The following is a 21,840-nucleotide window of genomic DNA, read 5'->3' on the forward strand; positions in this document are numbered from 1 at the left end:
AAATGTTTTCCAGTGGAGTAACCCTTTAAAGTTTGAAGTCAACAGAAAAATATCTGCAATAAATCCACATCATATCCAAAATTCTATTTTACAAGTGGATATAAAATCCGCACCACAGATACATTTTCTACTTTGGACACAACTGGTCTATTCTAGTTCCTTTTTGTATGGTTGCATACACACTGTTCATTTGGTGTTATTAATGTTAACATTGGGGAAAAAAATTAAAACACAGACCCATTTCTTGTTTTATATTATGTTTAAATTATAAATTGTGTAGTTCCAAAAATCTTAATCAAAAATGTTAGAAGTAATACTTCAGTATAAATGGTGCTCTGCCGCATCTTGTTTCTTCACTATTTCTGGACTGGAGTTTACCAGAGTTTATATGTATGAAGATTTAATACTGTTTTGTCAGCATGGGACAGAGATAGAGAAACATCAGCCCTGAAAGAAAACATAACAGGATACATTACATAAATTCTGACAACAGGAACCAATAAATTGGGTACTTAAACCACAAAGTACAGGCGGTGCAGGAACACAATGCTTATATGATCAGAATTAGAGGTGAGCGAACTTACAGTAAATTCGATTCGTCACGAACTTCTCGGCTCGGCAGTTGATGACTTTTCCTGGATAAATGAGTTCAGCTTTCAGGTGCTCCGGTGGGCTGGAAAAGGTGGATACAGTCCTAGGAGACTCTTTCCTAGGACTGTATCCACCTTTTCCAGCCCACCGGAGCACCTGAAGGCTGAACTAATTTACACAGGATAAGTCATCAACTGCCGAGCCAAGAAGTTCGTGACGAATCGAATTTACTGTAAGTTCGCTCATCTCTAGTCAGAATGGCTGCCCACTTATGTAGACACCATGGAAATGCTATATTAAACATTCTTATATTAATTATAGGGACACAGATGGCATGTCTAGATATATCCAGTTAGGAAAGCTCCATATTCATTTAAGTTCATCACAGATAGTGTCATATTTGTTGGACCTGCATGTAATGCCCTGATGGCATACTTTCAGCTAGATCCGCCGGTGCTTACAGGCGATTCCGCCCCTCTATGACGTAGCCATCATGTGAGGTAGCGGTCGGCAAAGTGTGTTCCGGCTGCGGCGATCAGCTCACATGTATCTCAGGTGTGGAGAGTATGTTTTATGTTGCTATCGGTTGCTTCCGATTATATATATATATATATATATATATATATTATTTGTGCTCGGGGCTACAAATAGCGAGCCTACCTACTTAATACTAACTCAACTATGGCTAGGCAGTCTGAACTGTGCCATATACTGCCGCGTAAGGGTACACCTTGTAAAATAAGAGGGCATACCTTGGAAGAAGTAAAAGAAAAGAAGGGAGGGCAGGGTGGGACAACGCGAGAGCCGCGGCGCACTGAACACAGGGAGCTGCGGCTTTTAAGCGCAAGTACCGCCCCTCCCACAAACACAGGTTAAGTGACTCAGTCAATTAACCTTCGAACTTGTGCTCGGGGCTACAAATAGCGAGCCTACCTACTTAATACTAACTCAACTATGGCTAGGCAGTCTGAACTGTGCCATATACTGCCGCGTAAGGGTACACCTTGTAAAATAAGAGGGCAAAACTCACACCAAACAGGCAACTCAGAAATCAAAACAAGCTTTATTAGTAATTACAACACAAGCGATTCAAAAGCACACTGCATCTCCAATTTCGGGTTTGGAACATAACGTATGTACGCACTGGACTTCCAGCGACCTAACTTCCTGATAACATGAGCAGGAACACCATGACGAGAGGCAGACGCGGCTGCCCCTATGCGTAGAGAATGACCGGATATGACCGAAGCATCATGGCCTAAGGATTTAACTAAAACACATAAATAACGAACAAAAACTGAGGAAGTAAGAGCAATGTTATTAAACAACAACAAAGGACATTCTGGACTGTCATGAACACGAAGAGCAAGTAACGAGTTAAAGACCAAGACCGGACACCATTTGTGAGAGGTTTTAAAATATTTGACGTGCACCTTCTGACCGGGAAGTGATGTCTTAGTGTCGTCCAGAACGAGAGTGAAATGATCTGTGGCTCGCTGCAATTGCCCCAACTTGAGAAATGGAGCGGTACTAGTTCTACTCGTGAACTCGCCCGGCCTCAGAAAGCCATAGAAACCTAAGAAGAGGGCTGCTTTTAGCGTTAAACTATTACCTAGACCAAACGGGGAGTGATCCAGGGCATCTGCCAGCTCCCTAAACAGCGACCCCGAGATGGGCTGCCGGCCTGGCGGCTTTGGTACTCTACTTTTGGCAACCCCCTTAAGGGCAGCCTTAACTGCATGCATGGTAAACAATGATGCCCGATCCGGGAACTTCAAAGTAACAAAGTGTTGTATGCCTGCTAAATAAATCTTTATGGTGTTATATGCTAGCCGTAAGGAGGAGTGGCAAAACCCTATAAAGGCTAAAATAAAAGATACTGAAAGGACATCGTTATGCGGGTGAGACTGACAGAACTTAGTAAACAGATTAAAGGCCGTACGGTAAACTTTCTGAGTGTTTCGGGAAAGTGAACTATTAATCAAGTCCTGACCTACAGACAAATAGGCATTTAGTTCAAAATCAAATCGTGGAACGCTGGAACCATGCATCCTGATGGATCGGCCTCTGGCATTACCTGGAAGAAAAGTGCAAAATTGAGCCTAGACAGTGCATCAGCAGCCGTGTTCCTAACACCATCTATATGAGCACTAGAAAAGTGAAAATTATGTAACAAAGATAACCATACCAGTTTACGCATCAAAGACATGACCTGTGGGGACGAGGATCTACCTTTAAGTAGAATATACACCGTAGCTTCATTATCAGAGACAAACAGTACTGACTTCCTGAACCATAGGTGACCCCACACACTGGCAGCTGCAACTATAGGGTACAACTCAAACAATGCTGAGGACCTGCTAAAACCCGGAGACTGAAATACCTCAATTGGCCAAGCACTGGCCAACCAATGATTCTCCCAGAGGAAGAAGCATCGGAAAAAACTAAAGGAGAGGCATTATCGATACCAGGGGTGAAAAAGGATACCCCATTCCAGTTAGTCAAAAACTTATGCCACATAGCAAAATCGGCAATCGCTTGTTTATCAAATATGACTATGTCGCTTTGGCCAGGCACAGAATTCATAGCGTCTAACAACCTGGAAACAAAACTCCTACCCTGTGGAATTACACGCATGGCAAAGTTAAGCATGCCGAGAATGGATTGCAGCTGCACCTTGGTCACCCGGGGTGAATTGACAAGATCATGCATGGCCTGTTGTCACGATGCCGGCTGGCAGGTAGTGGATCCTCTGTGCCAGAGAGGGATTGGCGTGGACCGTGCTAGAGGATCGGTTCTAAGTCACTACTGGTTTTCACCAGAGCCCGCCGCAAAGCGGGATGGTCTTGCTGCGGCGGTAGTGACCAGGTCGTATCCCCTAGCAACGGCTCAACCTCTCTGGCTGCTGAAGATAGGCGCGGTACAAGGGAGTAGACAGAAGCAAGGTCGGACGTAGCAGAAGGTCGGGGCAGGCAGCAAGGGTCGTAGTCAGGGGCAACGGCAGAAGGTCTGGAATCACAGGCAAGGAACACACAAGGAACGCTTTCACTGGCACTAGGGCAACAAGATCCGGCGAGGGAGTGAAGGGGAAGTGAGGTGATATAGGGAAGTGCACAGGTGTAAACACTAATTGGAACCACTGCACCAATCAGCGGTGCAGTGGCCCTTTAAATCGCAAAGACCCGGCGCGCGCGCGCCCTAGGGAGCGGGGCCGCGCGCGCCGGGACAGAACTGACGGGGAGCGAGTAAGGTACGGGAGCCGGGGTGCGCATCGCGAGCGGGCGCTACCCGCATCGCGAATCGCATCCCGGCCGGAGGTGGTAACGCAGCGCCCCGGGTCCGTGGAACCGACCGGGGCGCTGCAGTGAGGGAAGTGTAGCGAGCGCTCCGGGGAGGAGCGGGGACCCGGAGCGCTCGGCGTAACAGTACCCCCCCCCTTGGGTCTCCCCCTCTTCTTGGGGCCTGAGAACCTGAGGATCAGACTTTTGTCCAGGATATTGTCCTCAGGTTCCCAGGACCTCTCTTCTGGACCACAACCCTCCCAATCCACTAAAAAAAAAGTTCTTCCCCTGACCTTTTTAGAGGCCAAAATCTCTTTGACAGAGAAGATGTCCGAGGAGCCGGAAACAGGAGTGGGAGGAACAGATTTAGGAGAAAAACGGTTGAGGATGAGAGGTTTAAGAAGAGAGACGTGAAAGGCATTAGGGATACGAAGAGAAGGAGGAAGAAGAAGTTTGTAAGAGACAGGATTAATTTGACACAAAACTTTAAAAGGACCAAGATAGCGTGGTCCCAACTTATAGCTCGGGACACGGAAACGGACATATTTAGCGGAGAGCCATACCTTGTCTCCAGGGGAAAAAATGGGAGGAGCTCTTCTTTTCTTATCTGCGAATCTCTTCATGCGAGAAGAAGCCTGTAAGAGAGAATTTTGGGTCTCTTTCCATATGGTGGAAAGATCACGAGAAATTTCATCCACAGCGGGCAGACCAGAGGGCAAGGGGGTAGGGAGGGGGGGAAGAGGGTGACGGCCGTACACCACGAAAAACGGAGATTTGGAGGAAGATTCAGAGATTCTGAAATTATACGAGAATTCGGCCCAAGGTAGAAGATCTGCCCAGTCATCCTGGCGGGAGGAAACAAAATGTCGTAAATAGTCACCCAAGATCTGGTTAATTCTCTCTACTTGTCCATTGGATTGAGGATGGTATGCAGAAGAAAAATTTAATTTAATCTTGAGTTGTTTACAGAGAGCCCTCCAGAATTTAGACACAAATTGGACGCCTCTATCCGAGACGATCTGTGTAGGCAACCCGTGAAGACGAAAAATGTGTACAAAAAATTGTTTAGCCAACTGAGGCGCTGAAGGAAGACCAGGAAGAGGGATGAAATGTGCCATTTTGGAGAATCGATCAACGACCACCCAAATAACAGTGTTGCCATGGGATGGGGGTAAGTCAGTAATAAAATCCATACCAATCAGAGACCAAGGTTGTTCGGGGACAGGTAGAGGATGAAGAAAACCAGCGGGCTTCTGGCGAGGAGTCTTATCCCGGGCACAGATAGTGCAGGCTCGCACAAAGTCCACCACATCAGTCTCTAGAGTCGGCCACCAATAGAAGCGAGAGATGAGTTGCACAGATTTCTTGATGCCCGCATGACCTGCGAGATGGGAGGAGTGACCCCATTTGAGGATCCCAAGGCGTTGGCGTGGAGAAACAAAGGTCTTTCCTGGAGGAGTTTGCCTGATGGAGGCTGGAGAAGTGGAAATCAGGCAGTCAGGAGGAATGATGTGTTGAGGAGAGAGTTCAATTTCAGAGGCATCTGAGGAACGAGAGAGAGCATCGGCCCTAATGTTTTTATCAGCAGGCCGAAAGTGAATTTCAAAATTAAATCGGGCAAAGAACAGAGACCACCTGGCCTGACGAGGATTCAGCCGTTGGGCAGACTGGAGGTAGGAGAGGTTCTTGTGATCGGTGTAAATAATAACTGGAAATCTTGATCCCTCCAGCAGATGCCTCCATTCCTCAAGTGCTAATTTAATGGCTAGAAGCTCTCGATCCCCGATGGAGTAGTTCCTCTCCGCCGGAGAGAAGGTCCTGGAAAAAAAACCACAAGTAACAGCATGCCCGGAAGAGTTTTTTTGTAGAAGGACAGCTCCAGCTCCCACTGAGGAGGCATCAACCTCCAATAGGAAGGGTTTAGATGGGTCAGGTCTGGAGAGCACGGGAGCCGAAGAAAAGGCAGACTTGAGTCGTTTAAAGGCGTCTTCCGCTTGAGGAGGCCAAGACTTGGGATCGGCATTTTTTTTTGTTAAAGCCACAATAGGAGCCACAATGGTAGAAAAATGTGGAATAAATTGCCTGTAATAATTGGCGAACCCCAAAAAACGTTGGATGGCACGGAGTCCGGAGGGGCGTGGCCAATCTAAGACGGCAGAGAGTTTATCTGGGTCCATTTGTAGTCCCTGGCCAGAGACCAAGTATCCTAGAAAAGGAAGAGATTGGCATTCAAACAGACATTTCTCTATTTTGGCATAGAGTTGATTATCACGAAGTCTCTGAAGAACCATACGGACATGCTGGCGGTGTTCTTCAAGATTGGCAGAAAAAATCAGGATATCGTCCAGATATACAACAACACAGGAGTATAGTAGATCACGAAAAATTTCATTAACAAAGTCTTGGAAGACGGCAGGGGCGTTGCATAGACCAAAGGGCATGACCAGATACTCAAAGTGTCCATCTCTGGTGTTAAATGCCGTTTTCCATTCATCCCCCTCTCTGATGCGGATGAGATTATAAGCACCTCTTAAGTCCAGTTTGGTAAAAATATGGGCACCTTGGAGACGATCAAAGAGTTCAGAGATGAGGGGTAGGGGGTAGCGGTTCTTAACCGTGATTTTATTAAGACCGCGGTAGTCAATGCAAGGACGTAGAGAGCCATCTTTTTTGGACACAAAGAAAAATCCGGCTCCGGCAGGAGAGGAGGATTTACGGATAAAGCCCTTTTTTAAATTTTCTTGGACGTATTCAGACATGGCAAGAGTCTCTGGGACGGACAGAGGATAGATTCTGCCCCGGGGTGGAGTAGTGCCCGGGAGGAGGTCAATGGGACAATCATAAGGCCTGTGAGGAGGTAGAGTCTCAGCTTGTTTTTTGCAAAAAACGTCCGCAAAGTCCATATAGGCCTTAGGGAGACCGGTTACATGAGGAAGCACAGGGACACGGCAAGGTTTACTGGGAACCGGTTTTAAGCAGTCCTTGGAACAAGAGGGCCCCCAACTCTTGATCTCCCCAGTGGACCAATCCAGGATTGGGGAATGGAGTTGAAGCCAGGGAAGTCCAAGAAGGATTTCAGAAGTGCAATTGGGGAGGACCAACAGTTCAATCCTCTCGTGATGAGATCCGATGCACATTAGAAGGGGCTCCGTGCGGAAACGTATAGTACAGTCCAATCTTTCATTGTTTACACAATTGATGTAGAGGGGTCTGGCGAGACTGGTCACCGGGATGTTGAACCTGTTGACGAGGGAGGCTAAGATGAAATTTCCTGCAGATCCAGAGTCCAAGAAGGCCACAGCAGAGAAGGAGAAGGCAGAGGCAGACATCCGCACAGGCACAGTAAGACGTGGAGAAGCAGAGTAGACATCAAGGACTGTCTCACCTTTGTGCGGAGTCAGCGGACGTCTTTCCAGGCGGGGAGGACGGATAGGACAATCCTTCAGGAAGTGTTCGGTACTAGCACAGTACAGGCAGAGATTCTCCATGCGGCGTCGTGTCCTCTCTTGGGGTGTCAGGCGAGACCGGTCGACCTGCATAGCCTCCACGGCGGGAGGCACAGGAACAGATTGCAGGGGACCAGAGGAGAGAGGAGCCGGGGAGAAGAAACGCCTCGTGCGAACAGAGTCCATATCCTGGCGGAGCTCCTGACGCCGTTCGGAAAAACGCATGTCAATGCGAGTGGCAAGATGGATGAGTTCATGTAGGTTAGCAGGGATTTCTCGTGCGGCCAGAACATCTTTAATGTTGCTGGATAGGCCTTTTTTAAAGGTCGCGCAGAGTGCCTCATTATTCCAGGATAATTCTGAAGCAAGGGTACGGAACTGTACGGCATACTCGCCAACGGAAGAATTACCCTGGACCAGGTTCAACAGGGCAGTCTCAGCAGAAGAGGCTCGGGCAGGTTCCTCAAAGACACTTCGAATTTCCGAGAGGAAGGAGTGTACAGAGGCAGTGACGGGGTCATTGCGGTCCCAGAGCGGTGTGGCCCAAGCCAGGGCTTTTCCAGACAGCAGGCTGACTACGAAAGCCACCTTAGACCTTTCAGTGGGGAACTGGTCCGACATCATCTCCAAGTGTAATGAACATTGGGAAAGAAAGCCACGGCAAAACTTAGAGTCCCCATCAAATTTATCCGGCAAGGATAGTCGTATTCCAGAAGCGGCCACTCGCTGCGGAGGAGGTACAGGAGCTGGCGGAGGAGATGATTGCTGGAGCTGTGGTAGTAACTGTTGTAGCATAACAGTCAGTTGAGACAGCTGTTGGCCTTGTTGCGCAATCTGTTGTGACTGCTGGGCGACCACCGTGGTGAGGTCAGCGACAACTGGCAGAGGAACTTCAGCGGGATCCATGGCCGGATCTACTGTCACGATGCCGGCTGGCAGGTAGTGGATCCTCTGTGCCAGAGAGGGATTGGCGTGGACCGTGCTAGAGGATCGGTTCTAAGTCACTACTGGTTTTCACCAGAGCCCGCCGCAAAGCGGGATGGTCTTGCTGCGGCGGTAGTGACCAGGTCGTATCCCCTAGCAACGGCTCAACCTCTCTGGCTGCTGAAGATAGGCGCGGTACAAGGGAGTAGACAGAAGCAAGGTCGGACGTAGCAGAAGGTCGGGGCAGGCAGCAAGGGTCGTAGTCAGGGGCAACGGCAGAAGGTCTGGAATCACAGGCAAGGAACACACAAGGAACGCTTTCACTGGCACTAGGGCAACAAGATCCGGCGAGGGAGTGAAGGGGAAGTGAGGTGATATAGGGAAGTGCACAGGTGTAAACACTAATTGGAACCACTGCACCAATCAGCGGTGCAGTGGCCCTTTAAATCGCAAAGACCCGGCGCGCGCGCGCCCTAGGGAGCGGGGCCGCGCGCGCCGGGACAGAACTGACGGGGAGCGAGTAAGGTACGGGAGCCGGGGTGCGCATCGCGAGCGGGCGCTACCCGCATCGCGAATCGCATCCCGGCCGGAGGTGGTAACGCAGCGCCCCGGGTCCGTGGAACCGACCGGGGCGCTGCAGTGAGGGAAGTGTAGCGAGCGCTCCGGGGAGGAGCGGGGACCCGGAGCGCTCGGCGTAACACCTGTCTAATACGTGAGAGCTTGTCGAGCGGTAATCGGGCTTCCATGACCTGTGTGTCTAGAACAATACCTAAGAAAGTCAGTGACTTGCAAGGGCCCTCAACTTTTTTATCTGACACCGGAACCGCCAGTTGCTGGAACACTGCTAACAAGGTTGTCAAGTCCCTGGGGCACACGTTACCTGGCTCAATAAACAAAAAATCGTCCAAGTAGTGGATGACATGGGAACAGTCAAACCTGTTTTCCAGGAGCCAGTGTAGGGATTGCGCAAATTTATCAAATAACCAAGGACTACTCCTGGAACCAAAAGTTAACTTAACAGCAAAATAATACTTGTCGCGCCATTTAATACCGTGCCACTTCCATAGCTGAGGCATAATGGGCAGGAGCTTAAAGGCATCAGAAATATCGATCTTGGACAGCCACGTGTTACCGCCCATGCTCAGGATGACCGCTATTGCCTCATCTATGGAAGCATATTTCAGGGAGAACTCTTCAGCGGGAATAAGAGAGTTTAAACTAGGTGTGTGTGCAGAGTAAGGGGCGGACAAATCATAAATTAAACGAAGTTTATTACTGAATTTCCCAGCCACCAACCCCAATGGGCTTACTCTCCAAACGTCAAAGGGGGGCTCATCAAACGGACCAATAACAAAACCCTTGTCTATTTCAGCTTGTATCAGGGTATCTACAGCCCTAGGGTCCCTTAGAGCAGAACGTAAATTGTCACCTTGGATGGGGAATTAACAGTATTGCACCATTCTGTGGTATGGGCGATGGACTGACACCGAGAGCAAACGGGGGCTTTAAGACCTGCAAAATGATTGCAGAAAATCTCGGTGTCAACCAACGCCCAATTAACTGTATAGTTGTACTGCACTAGAGCTGCCGCCGCCTTAGCTGAAAATGACTTATGATAATCATAAAACGTGAACCCACCATATTTATGAGCTAACTCTGTGACTTTGTACAGATACATGTCAAGCTCTTCACGTCTTTCTGGCTTGACTGAGCATAAAACGTCACGATAAATGGCGAACGCCATACTGAATTCAGCTAGTGTAAGCTTGCGACTTAACCTTACATCTTTTGCTTTCAGAATGACCGACACCTCACCGCAAGCAATAGTCTTGTTCTCGGAAACATCATGAGACGCAATAAGCAAGGAAGCGAGATTAACATCCTTACCATCAAGAATGTCCTTCTTCAGATTAGTCGGGATAAAATGAGCTGGCGCGACATTTGGCACGAGCATATTAAGTCCAACCGGTAATACTGAAGCCTGCGGGGTAGCAGAAACCTGAGGGGGAACGGAAGTGTGTGGAATGGCCGAAGTCAAACCCACCACTGGGTCCGAACTCTTACACTCCAAGGTATCAACTCTAGAGCACAGCGAGTTAATTAACGTATGCAACTGCAAGATGGACGTATTGAGTGTCTGCATGGACACTTCTTCACTGCTAGGGCCTGCTTGATCACAGGGTCCCGAGTGCTCAGAGACCAATAAGCGATAAAGTTCCGCCTTGCGGGCAGTAGCCGGGAACGGGATGCCTTTGCGGACAAGTTCAGCCGTCAGTTTAGGAATGGTCCAGTTACGAAGAGATGGGACGCTACCCAGATCCGATGTTCTAGCGACATTGTCCAGAACAGAAGCTGCATCTTCAATGTCTGATGCGTGAGACATTTCTGAAAATTAGATATACAACAATCAAATCCTGACCCAAGGAACAACCAAAAAACGAAATACACCTGTCAGAGCAAGACTAACCCGGAAATCAAAACCACTGCCACCACAGAATCAGACTAGAAAGTGAAGAGTACCGAGTGGTGACTAGACACATGCTAACAGCGTGACACGTAAAGTTACTCGTGACTAACGAACCCCTTGGCCCAAAGACGTGATGAGCAGGGGATAAAGAGTACACCCAAGGACGTGATGGGTAACGAACTAAGACATGAATACCTGGGCTTCCTGAAGCCTAAAACAGACCGCACCTTGACAACTGGGTTATGACGGTCAATCTCGACACGAACAGGCGCTGGAACAACGTAGAAGCTAAAGCGAGGCGAGACCACCAGGATGAACACTGCGAGCCAAAGGAGAACTGTATGAAGAGAATGTTTACTATAACTAACCCAAAAAATGGACTGCACATACCTGTACCGAGGGTGGTAAGCCAACACGAAGTTCACGACAGCAGACGTTTAAGCCACAAGAGCGTGCGTGGACAACTGCTGAATAAACACACAGGCATATAACTTAACAACACACAGGCTAAGGCAGATCCACACGAGGACCCAAAGACGAGTTGAGTCGGTGGAAAGGCTGGAATAACGTAGAAGCTGAAGCGAGGCGAGACCACCAGAATGAACACTGCGAGTCAAAGGAGAACCGTATGAAGAGAATGTTTACTATAACTAACCCAAAAAATGGACTGCACATACCTGTACCGAGGGTGATAAGCCAACACGAAGTTCACGACAGCAGACGTATAAGCCACAAGAGCGTGCGTGGACAACTGCTGAATAAAACACACAGGCATATAACTTAACAAAAAACTACAAAATGACCCAAAAGGGGGCTATGAGGCCAAAACAATACAATTAACCAAACCCCAAGGCCGTAGCCTGGGGTGCAAAACACCTCAATTTTTCCCCCTAAAACATAACTTTTAATGGTGTATATCTAAAAGGTAACGATTCCAGAAAGTGATAGTTAAAAATTGCAATGTCACATGGGAGGATAATAGTTATTGGAGCAGCATGGCTTCCAGTATACAGGGCTCTGCAGAAGCCCAAACTTCCCAGTTGTGACACTAGTTAAAACACAAAATTGCCGCCTCTACATGTTTCGCCGTCACACGGCGTTCTCAAGAGGCAATATGTGGCAACAACACTCCAAAATGGTGGCAGGGGGTATTTATAGACCATTCCCCCATCATCATCAATCAGCGACATCTCTATCTAGCCTATCACAAGTATTCTAGTATTGCTCCAATCACGATCCAATAGATATGATGCACTTCCCGAATGCTTCCATTTGGGAACCAATGGGAAAACCTAGAGAGCTCCTTACCTCATCTTCCCTCATCATTCCGATATGTCATGTGATGGGACTACGTAAGCGGGTTCTTCCGCATCATAACAGTGCGCCGCGCACGCGCAGTCTGTTTACCAGTGTTACCTTGTCCTCTGTCGGCCGCGAATGAGTCGGCGCATGCGCCCGCACTCAGACACTGTATCGCCTACAGGAGGGCTAGTGCGCATGCTCCTGCACTTAGATGACAGCCTAATATCTATAGTGCAACTGCACTTATATGGAGAGGGGTAAAGGAACCTCTAATAGGAGTATGTATAGAGATAAAACCTTAATGGTGATATTAGATAATATTATACTAACTATAATACATAACAACTATAATGGGTCATATTTGCGGAATATAAGAAGTAGAGCACTAGTATAATAGATTCCAGAGTAGGTTGGGAATATGTCAATAAGTGAAATAAAATAAGAATAAAATAAAATAAAATAAAATGTGATATAAATGCCCAAGGTGTAAAGATAAAAATAAGACAATAATAATTTATGAATATAAGGTGAATAAACAATCCAACTGTGCAAAGGTGAGTATAGTAAAAAAAATAAGGAGCTCTCTAGGTTTTCCCATTGGTTCCCAAATGGAAGCATTCGGGAAGTGCATCATATCTATTGGATCGTGATTGGAGCAATACTAGAATACTTGTGATAGGCTAGATAGAGATGTCGCTGATTGATGATGATGGGGGAATGGTCTATAAATACCCCCTGCCGCCATTTTGGAGTGTTGTTGCCACATATTGCCTCTTGAGAACGCCGTGTGACGGCGAAACATGTAGAGGCGGCAATTTTGTGTTTTAACTAGTGTCACAACTGGGAAGTTTGGGCTTCTGCAGAGCCCTGTATACTGGAAGCCATGCTGCTCCAATAACTATTATCCTCCCATGTGACATTGCAATTTTTAACTATCACTTTCTGGAATCGTTACCTTTTAGATATACACCATTAAAAGTTATGTTTTAGGGGGAAAAATTGAGGTGTTTTGCACCCCAGGCTACGGCCTTGGGGTTTGGTTAATTGTATTGTTTTGGCCTCATAGCCCCCTTTTGGGTCATTTTGTAGTTTTTGGATTAGTATCGGAGATTTAGTTCTCATCATTAGACCCCATCATTTCCTAGCCATTGTTATGGCAGGTTTTTTGTCACAACAATTTAATGCTGAAAGTTATGCTGCTGAAGCCCTACAAGTCTTCTCCACTGAGAAATTACCACCTGAACATAATAATCTACAACAGGCGTTCAAGAACGTCTCTAAGACCTATAAAAAGTATATTAGGTCGTGGTGGGAAGTTAAAAGCCTAGAGACCTATGCCCAACAGGGTATTGTATATAGAGGCCTCCGTATCCCTATAGTACCCAATTCACATCGTGAGGACCAGTCCTTTATTAAAGGGTGGGAACAAGTGCTCACAGATAATTCGTTACGAATGATAGGGTATTTGTTGGAATACGAGAAGAAGCATCTGGGGAAAGTTAGTCTCGAATTGGAAGCTGAACTAAAACACATTCAGGGCCTCGCCTCCCACCCTGAATACACTATATTGGAGGCTAAGTTACAGACTCATCTTGATCAGTTTAAAAACGAAATCAAAGAAAAAAAGCATAAAAAATACATTAGAGACTATACCGATTTTGCAAACAACCAGGTGTATTCCTACAGGGGCCTTAATAAGTCAGGCCCACAACATAGACCCAATTATTCATATCAACAAACTCAGAGACAAACAGATTTCTCTGAGTCAGAAACATCAGGAACAGAAGGCTTCCTGTCTGACTCGAATAACACCCAACGTCCTCACTATAAGAGAAAGACTAAACCATACAAGTCTAGACACTCTCAGGCCAAACGCCCTACCATACCAATTGCAGCTCCAATAACTAGACCGCAGTTTCAAGGACAATTGGGACCATCTACCAACCTGAGTCAATCATGCCTCTTTCCAAACCAGGGCACCTCCCAAGGAGCACGCCCTCAGCTTGGAAATATTGTACCCTTGCCCTCCTCCTCTTCTTTTTTGTCTACAATGCCAGATGGGGCAATGACACAAACAAGTTCAGGGCAGGGAACACACAATGTGCTGGGGGCCATGACACCGGGTACCCCATTTCCAAGGGGCCCTATGCCTGTAACATCAGCCCCCATGCAGACAAGTGTGAACACCGACCAGCATTTTTTAGGAATGCCGGGGATACAATTCCCCCCACCAGCGATGTTCTGATAATGGAAGAGGATGAATACACTAGTGCCAATGTTCGTGATACATTACAGATTTTCAACCTGTCTACATACATCCTTAATGATGTCGAAACATCACTCTTGAAGAGAGGCCTATCCTTCACTCCAGTACCTAAATTCGATCTATTCACCTGGGTGAAGGATGTTAACTTATTTGCACGGAAGTTAGCCCTTCATAAATGGCATCTCCTAAGAGAGAGTGATGACAGGACACAATTACAGCAGGATGAATTCGTTAGAAATCAGCTGCACGAACTACTGTTGGAAAATGAAGGAGCCCCGGCATCATTTGAAGCCCCCTTGACTAACATGAAACCGAAGTCTAAGCTGACCCCATGTTTCTCACAATACTCCAATATAGAAATCTTTGTGGATATTGTAACCAAAGAACTGGGGAGTATCCGCCCTAACAAAGAACTGGTCAACTCAAATCGAACCCCACAAGAACAAAACGCTCTGGCTACTTTGAGGAGTAATGACTCGCTCATAATTAAACCGAGCGATAAGGGCGGTAATATCGTCCTTATGGATAAGGACAAATACATTGAAATGGTGATGTCACTATTATCTGACGAAACCAAATATGAGGTGTTATCCTCTGACCCGACCGATAACTATTTGAAAGAGTATAGAGAACTTCTCGTTTCAGCCAAAGAGAAATAAACCTGATATCGAAAGATGAATTACAAGCTATGCTCAATCCCCGCCCCACCACTGCAACTTTTTATGCACTTCCTAAAGTGCACAAAAACACAAATCCCATTAGGGGTAGACCTATTGTTTCTGGGAATGACTGTCTCACACAAGGTGGTAGTATCTATCTGGATCACGCACTTTCTTCTTTTGTCACTGCACTTCCTTCTTTTTTACAAGATACTAAAGATACAGTATTGAAACTTAATGATATTACTGTAACGGACTCTACGATATTAGTGAGCCTTGACGTGGAAAGCCTCTATAGCAACATACGGCATGAGCTAGGTATAGAGGCAGTTTCAACATTTCTAAGCACAAAGAGCACACTCTTTCACGAGCACAACCAATTCATTCTATCTTTACTTAGTTTTGTTCTTACACATAACTATTTCACCTTTAATGGCACGTTCTACCACCAAACACATGGCACTGCTATGGGGGCTTCTTGTGCACCTAATTATGCTAACCTTTTTTTAGGGTGGTGGGAGAACACTATTGTTTTTTCTGATGAGTTTATTTCTTTTACTGAGCACATTTTATTTTATGGTCGCTACATTGACGACATTTTGATGTTGTGGGACGGGCCAATTACCCTTTATCAGGAATTCGTTGACAAACTTAATGCTAATAATATCGGGATGGCCTTTACCTCCGAGATAGGTGGGCGATCTATCCATTTTTTGGATCTTAACATCTACATCGATGAGTCCAACCATCTACAGACGGATATTTTCCGCAAGCCCACCTCTACCAATTCGCTCCTGCACTGGGGTAGTTGGCATCCGGGGTCCCTGAAGAGGAGTATTCCGGGTGGCCAATACCTCAGGGCGAGGAGGAATTGTTCAGAGGAGAGGAACTTTCAGAGGGAAAGTCAAAATTTGTATGAGAGATTTAGGCAGAGAGGATACCCTCGTAAACATTTGAAAACGGCGTATAAGAGGGCATGCCAAGCAGATAGGAATGCTCTACTTACCTTCACGCGGTCAACAGACACATCCAAACAAGTGAGATGCATTGGCACTTACGATGGACATACCGATCAGGTGATGGCAATAATGCGCAGACATTGGCATCTACTCACACGTGTTGAGGATCTGGCACGGGTGATTGGAAAATTTCCTGGTATCACCTTTAGGAAAGGCCCCAGCATAAAAGACCAGCTGGTCCATAGCCATTTGGGCATAACAAACACAAGGCAGTGTTGGCTGAGGAATACCACAACGGGTTGTTTCCCCTGTGGGCATTGTAGTTTCTGCCAACAGATTAATAAGACCAAAAAAGTGACAAATCCTGTGGACGGCCACCAATATGAAGTCAGACAGTTTATTAACTGTAGTTCACATAACATCATATATATAGCCCAGTGCCCATGTCCCAAGTGGTACGTGGGCAAGACGACACAGGAATTTCGCAAGCGGATATCGCAACATCTTAGCTCGATTAGGACGAGAAAAGACACACCAGTATCCAGACACATGAGAGCTCTACATGGAGGTCGAATCAGCGACTTAAGATTTGTGGGTCTATGTCAATTGAAGTTAGGACCACGGAAAGGAGATATTGACAAGTCCCTCCTACGTGAGGAGGCTAAATGGATATGGAGGCTACATAGTCAGGCGCCAAGTGGCCTTAATGAAGGGTTTTCTTTTTCAGCATTTCTGTAGCATTATTAAATATATCTTTTGTTTTTTATTTATTTTGTTTCAGGATTTATTTATGTTACATCCAGATTGTGTAAATTCACAGTCCTAATGGCAATCTATTTAAATAATGGTTATTTATAGTCTACTAGTTGTAATATTTTTATCATCATCTCAGACCGAGAGCTATATATTCATATGGAGGGTTGGGGATTTTGTCGATATGTGGCTAGACACAAATAAAGCACTTATCACATTTTAAAAATTGGTGTGTAATTGTGGCTAAACTCATCTTACACTTATGTCTTCACATTTATCTATTTTTGCAATTTTAATTTTTTCACCACTTATCACATATATATATATACATTTTTTTTACTATACTCACCTTTGCACAGTTGGATTGTTTATTCACCTTATATTCATAAATTATTATTGTCTTATTTTTATCTTTACACCTTGGGCATTTATATCACATTTTATTTTATTTTATTTTATTCTTATTTTATTTCACTTATTGACATATTCCCAACCTACTCTGGAATCTATTATACTAGTGCTCTACTTCTTATATTCCGCAAGATATGACCCATTATAGTTGTTATGTATTATAGTTAGTATAATATTATCTAATATCACCATTAAGGTTTTATCTCTATACATACTCCTATTAGAGGTTCCTTTACCCCTCTCCATATAAGTGCAGTTGCACTATAGATATTAGGCTGTCATCTAAGTGCAGGAGCATGCGCACTAGCCCTCCTGTAGGCGATACAGTGTCTGAGTGCGGGCGCATGCGCCGACTCATTCGCGGCCGACAGAGGACAAGGTAACACTGGTAAACAGACTGCGCGTGCGCGGCGCACTGTTATGATGCGGAAGAACCCGCTTACGTAGTCCCATCACATGACATATCGGAATGATGAGGGAAGATGAGGTAAGGAGCTCTCTAGGTTTTCCCATTGGTTCCCAAATGGAAGCATTCGGGAAGTGCATCATATCTATTGGATCGTGATTGGAGCAATACTAGAATACTTGTGATAGGCTAGATAGAGATGTCGCTGATTGATGATGATGGGGGAATGGTCTATAAATACCCCCTGCCGCCATTTTGGAGTGTTGTTGCCACATATTGCCTCTTGAGAACGCCGTGTGACGGCGAAACATGTAGAGGCGGCAATTTTGTGTTTTAACTAGTGTCACAACTGGGAAGTTTGGGCTTCTGCAGAGCCCTGTATACTGGAAGCCATGCTGCTCCAATAACTATTATCCTCCCATGTGACATTGCAATTTTTAACTATCACTTTCTGGAATCGTTACCTTTTAGATATACACCATTAAAAGTTATGTTTTAGGGGGAAAAATTGAGGTGTTTTGCACCCCAGGCTACGGCCTTGGGGTTTGGTTAATTGTATAACTTAACAACACACAGGCTAAGGCAGATCCACACGAGGACTCAAAGACGAGTTGAGTCGGTGGAAAGGACACGAACCGAGCCCCAAAGGGCGAGTTGGGGGAAGAAAAAAGAACTTGCATAAACATAAAACTTTAAATCAACACCTATATACATATATGCAAAATTCCAAATATACTCTTTTATCTCTTTTACCTAAAAACGACCGGGCCAAGGACAGCGAAGTAGCGTAAAGATGAACTTCGAGCCTAGACAGCTACACAGCGTTACTGAGCTAGTAAGGCGATAGTCTAATGAAGGAGGTAGAAAGTGAAAACAAGAATAATGGCAAAGGTAAACCCACCACATAACTGAACAGGTACAGGTGTGGATCAACACCTACAAGGTGCTTAGTGAGGCTATGACGAAGGATTTAGCTAGTAACATGACAAAAACACTTAACCAGGTAAAAGAGTAACCATAGGAGCACAGGAACAACAGAACAGCAGCGCACATTGAAGACCATGCTACAAGCCAGGCAAACTAATTTAGGAACAACCGCCTTATTCACTACCACAACAAGTTAGAGTAAAACGGTACCAAACAACGAGCAAAGTAAATAACTACGACTAGCAATAAATATCATGAAGCAATAAATACCATGAAGACAGAGGCGAAACAGCGGAAGGCAAATTGACCATGTGAGAACAGAATTATAGTACCAGACAAATAGCGGAGCATATAGTGGTAGTGTATCAGCAGCGTATGCAAAAGGAATGTGAGTTTGATTGAATATATATATATATATATATATATATATATATATATATATACACATATATATATATTTTTTTTTTTCAAAAACAACTAACGAACTAACAGACTCATGAGTTAAAACATGACTAATACGGACCAATGTATGTGGCCGAAGTGTAGATACGAGAAGCAATAGTGTAAAATACATGGAATATGAAACAGATTAGGTATATGAGAAGCAACTGCGGAACAAACGCGTCAACCAGGGAAATACACAGCAGGGACATCTGTGACACATTAACGAAGCGTGACCAGTAGACAACGTGTACTGACACTAAGACTAACACCTGGAACTACAAGACTATAATACCTACAGTATGCAAACAAGCACCCAGCATGCAGAGCTCAGCCGCAGGAGGTGTGTAACGAACTGGCTGCCGGCTGAGACTGGTGACCGAATAAGAAAGCCGGCATGCGTAAGGCAGCGGAACGGGACGGGAGAATACCGCGGAGCTCCGAAGGACATATGCTCTGAAAGGTAACTCCCGCTGTCACCTCCCCCAGCCAGCACCAAACATCTGAAAAGAAACCCCCCGACATGCAGAGCCGGGCAGCAGGAAGCGCACAACGTTGCTCAGCAGCCCGCTACAGCTGCTGAACAACAACACCATCATGCGAAAGGCAGGGCACGGGGGACAACCGCAGGGCTCATACAAGACACGAGCCTCCAGACTCCTGCAGTCACTCCCCGGACCTGCTCCGCCGTCGCCCCCTACCTAGCGTCTGAACTAACCTGAAATGACGTGCACAGCAGAGCACAGGAACGAACACGAGGCTGGAGAGACTTCCCACGGCGTCTGACGTCACGGACTCCAAACAACGCGAGAGCCGCGGCGCACTGAACACAGGGAGCCGCGGCTTTTAAGCGCAAGTACCGCCCCTCCCACAAACACAGGTTAAGTGACTCAGTCAATTAACCTTCGCACATATACCATGCTCGCCCAGTTCCACACCACTCCTGGACAAGACCCATCCCGGCGAAACGTGTCGGTGGTCTGGTGTGGAACTGGGGCGAGTCCTGTCAGCTGGATGTATCTATAGCTGCCCTTTATGTCCTAATACTGCCTTTGGGTTGTGGCTGCTTTTCAGCAAGTTCTGTTAGGTTGCACTTGCACTTTATTCTGATATTAACCTACTTGGAAGGGTAATTTCTACACTTGCTCTGCCCTAAGAGGTGCCGTCCCCTCTTATCTGTGCCTCAACTACCATTTTAACCCCTTAATACCAAGCATTTCAGGTTTTGCACTTTCGTTATTTCCGCCTTACATTTTAAAAATCATAACCCTTTCGATTTTGCACTTAAAAATCCATTTGATGTCTTTTTTTGCGCCACCAATTCTACTTTTACAGTGTCATTAGTCATTTTACCCAAAAATCTACAGCGCAACAGAAAAAATCATTGTGCGACAAAATTGAAGAAAAAACACCATTTTGTAACTTTTGGGGGTTTTAGTTTCTACGCAGTGCATATTTCGGTAAAAATGACACCTTATCTTTATTCTGTAGGTCCATAATATTAAAATGATTCCCTACTTATATAGGTTTGATTTTGTCGTACTTCTGGAAAGAATCATAACTACATGCAGGAAAATTAATACATTTAAAATTGTCATCTTCTGACCCCTATAACTTTTAATTTATCCGCAAACGGGGCGGTATGAGGGTTCATTTTTTGCGCCGTGATCTGAAGTTTTTATTGGTACCATTTTTGTTTTGATCAGACTTTTTGATCGCTTTTTGTTCATTTTTTATGGTATATAAAGTGACCAAAAATACGCTATTTTGGACTTTGTAAATTTTTTTGCGCGTACGCCATTGACCATGCGGTTTAATTAACAATATATTTTTATGGTTCAGACATTTATGCACGGCGATACTACATATGTTTGTTTAATTTATATTTACAAACTTTTTTTTTTAAATGGGAAAAGGGGGGTGAATCTGATTTTTTCTTAGGGAAGGTTAAATCACAAACATTTTTTTAAAACTTTTTGTATGCAGTGTTATAGCCCCCTCTAGGCACTGTAACATTGCATATACTGATTGCAGGCACTGTTCAATGCATTTCCATAGGAATGTATTGATCAGTGTTTTCTGTGCTTGATTGCACTGGGAAGAAGGTAAGACTCCTCCCGCTGTCCTCTCAGCTGTTCGGGACGCTGCGATTTCACTGCGGCGGTCCAGAACAGCTCCGCTGAGCTAACCTGCAGTGTATTCTCCCGTTTTAGACGCCGCAATTAACTTTGATTGCGGCATCTAAAGGGTTAACACCGGACATCAGCCCGATCGGCGATGTCCGGTATTAGCTGTGGGTCCTGGTTGCTGATAGCAACCTGGACCCCGCAGATACGAAGCGCACTCCGCTTCTGAGTGGGCTTCACAGATTGAGAGCCAGCCACAGGATGTAAAAATACATCAGTGGTCATTAAGGGGTTAAGTTTATTGTGTAGCATAATCTTATACAGACATACAGCTGTGCATTTGTACAGGACTTTTTCATCCCAGTATCCATGTATTTTTTTCCATTCATGTGTGATTCCATCTATATGTTTTAAATGCTATTTTTTGTATACATCAATAAAGATTTGTTATTACTATTACATTTATTACGTGGTTGGAGGTATTTTTGTGCGCTTGTAGGTGGCCATACTTTCAGCTGGTAAAACATTTGCCAAACAAGTTATGGCTGATAAGTAATAATAAACAATAGGGCATAGCCATTATACAAGTGAGGGGCCCCCTCTCCAGATTAGAGGGTCACTGCAAAGAGCGTTTCATGATTTGGAGGACTCATTGTTACTCGAATACACGGTGGCCCATTTATTAACACACTGTGCAATGCCTCCCACTGTGATATCAGCTGATCTCTACAGGCATGTTTTCTGGAGGGGTTTTCCATTCATAGTCTGCATTTAAAACGCATGTGTGAAAAGATCTTCATGTAACAACAATAATTAATTAAAATAAAAAGTTGGTAAGCTATTCCAGTTGAAAGGCCTATAAACATAACACTTAAAGGGGT

The 21,840-nt window shown here is 45.4% G+C and overlaps 1 protein-coding gene across 2 annotated transcripts in view; it reads right to left on the minus strand.

Moving 5' to 3' along the window:
* Positions 1-245: 245 nt before the first annotated feature.
* LOC130295009 (zinc finger protein 770-like) overlaps positions 246-21,840 on the minus strand; it is a 179,711-nt gene continuing 158,116 nt past the window's right edge. The window contains exon 15 of one of the 2 annotated variants that reach the window (XM_056545185.1): positions 246-447. In XM_056545185.1, coding sequence (XP_056401160.1) covers positions 401-447 — 47 coding nt within the window. In that variant the 3' untranslated portion in view covers positions 246-400. The remainder of the gene's footprint in view (positions 448-21,840) is intronic. The other variant, XM_056545186.1, reaches the window with a different exon arrangement.

This window comes from Hyla sarda, chromosome 11 (genome assembly GCF_029499605.1).
Source record: "Hyla sarda isolate aHylSar1 chromosome 11, aHylSar1.hap1, whole genome shotgun sequence".
In the NCBI taxonomy this organism is placed as follows: Eukaryota; Metazoa; Chordata; class Amphibia; order Anura; family Hylidae; genus Hyla; species Hyla sarda.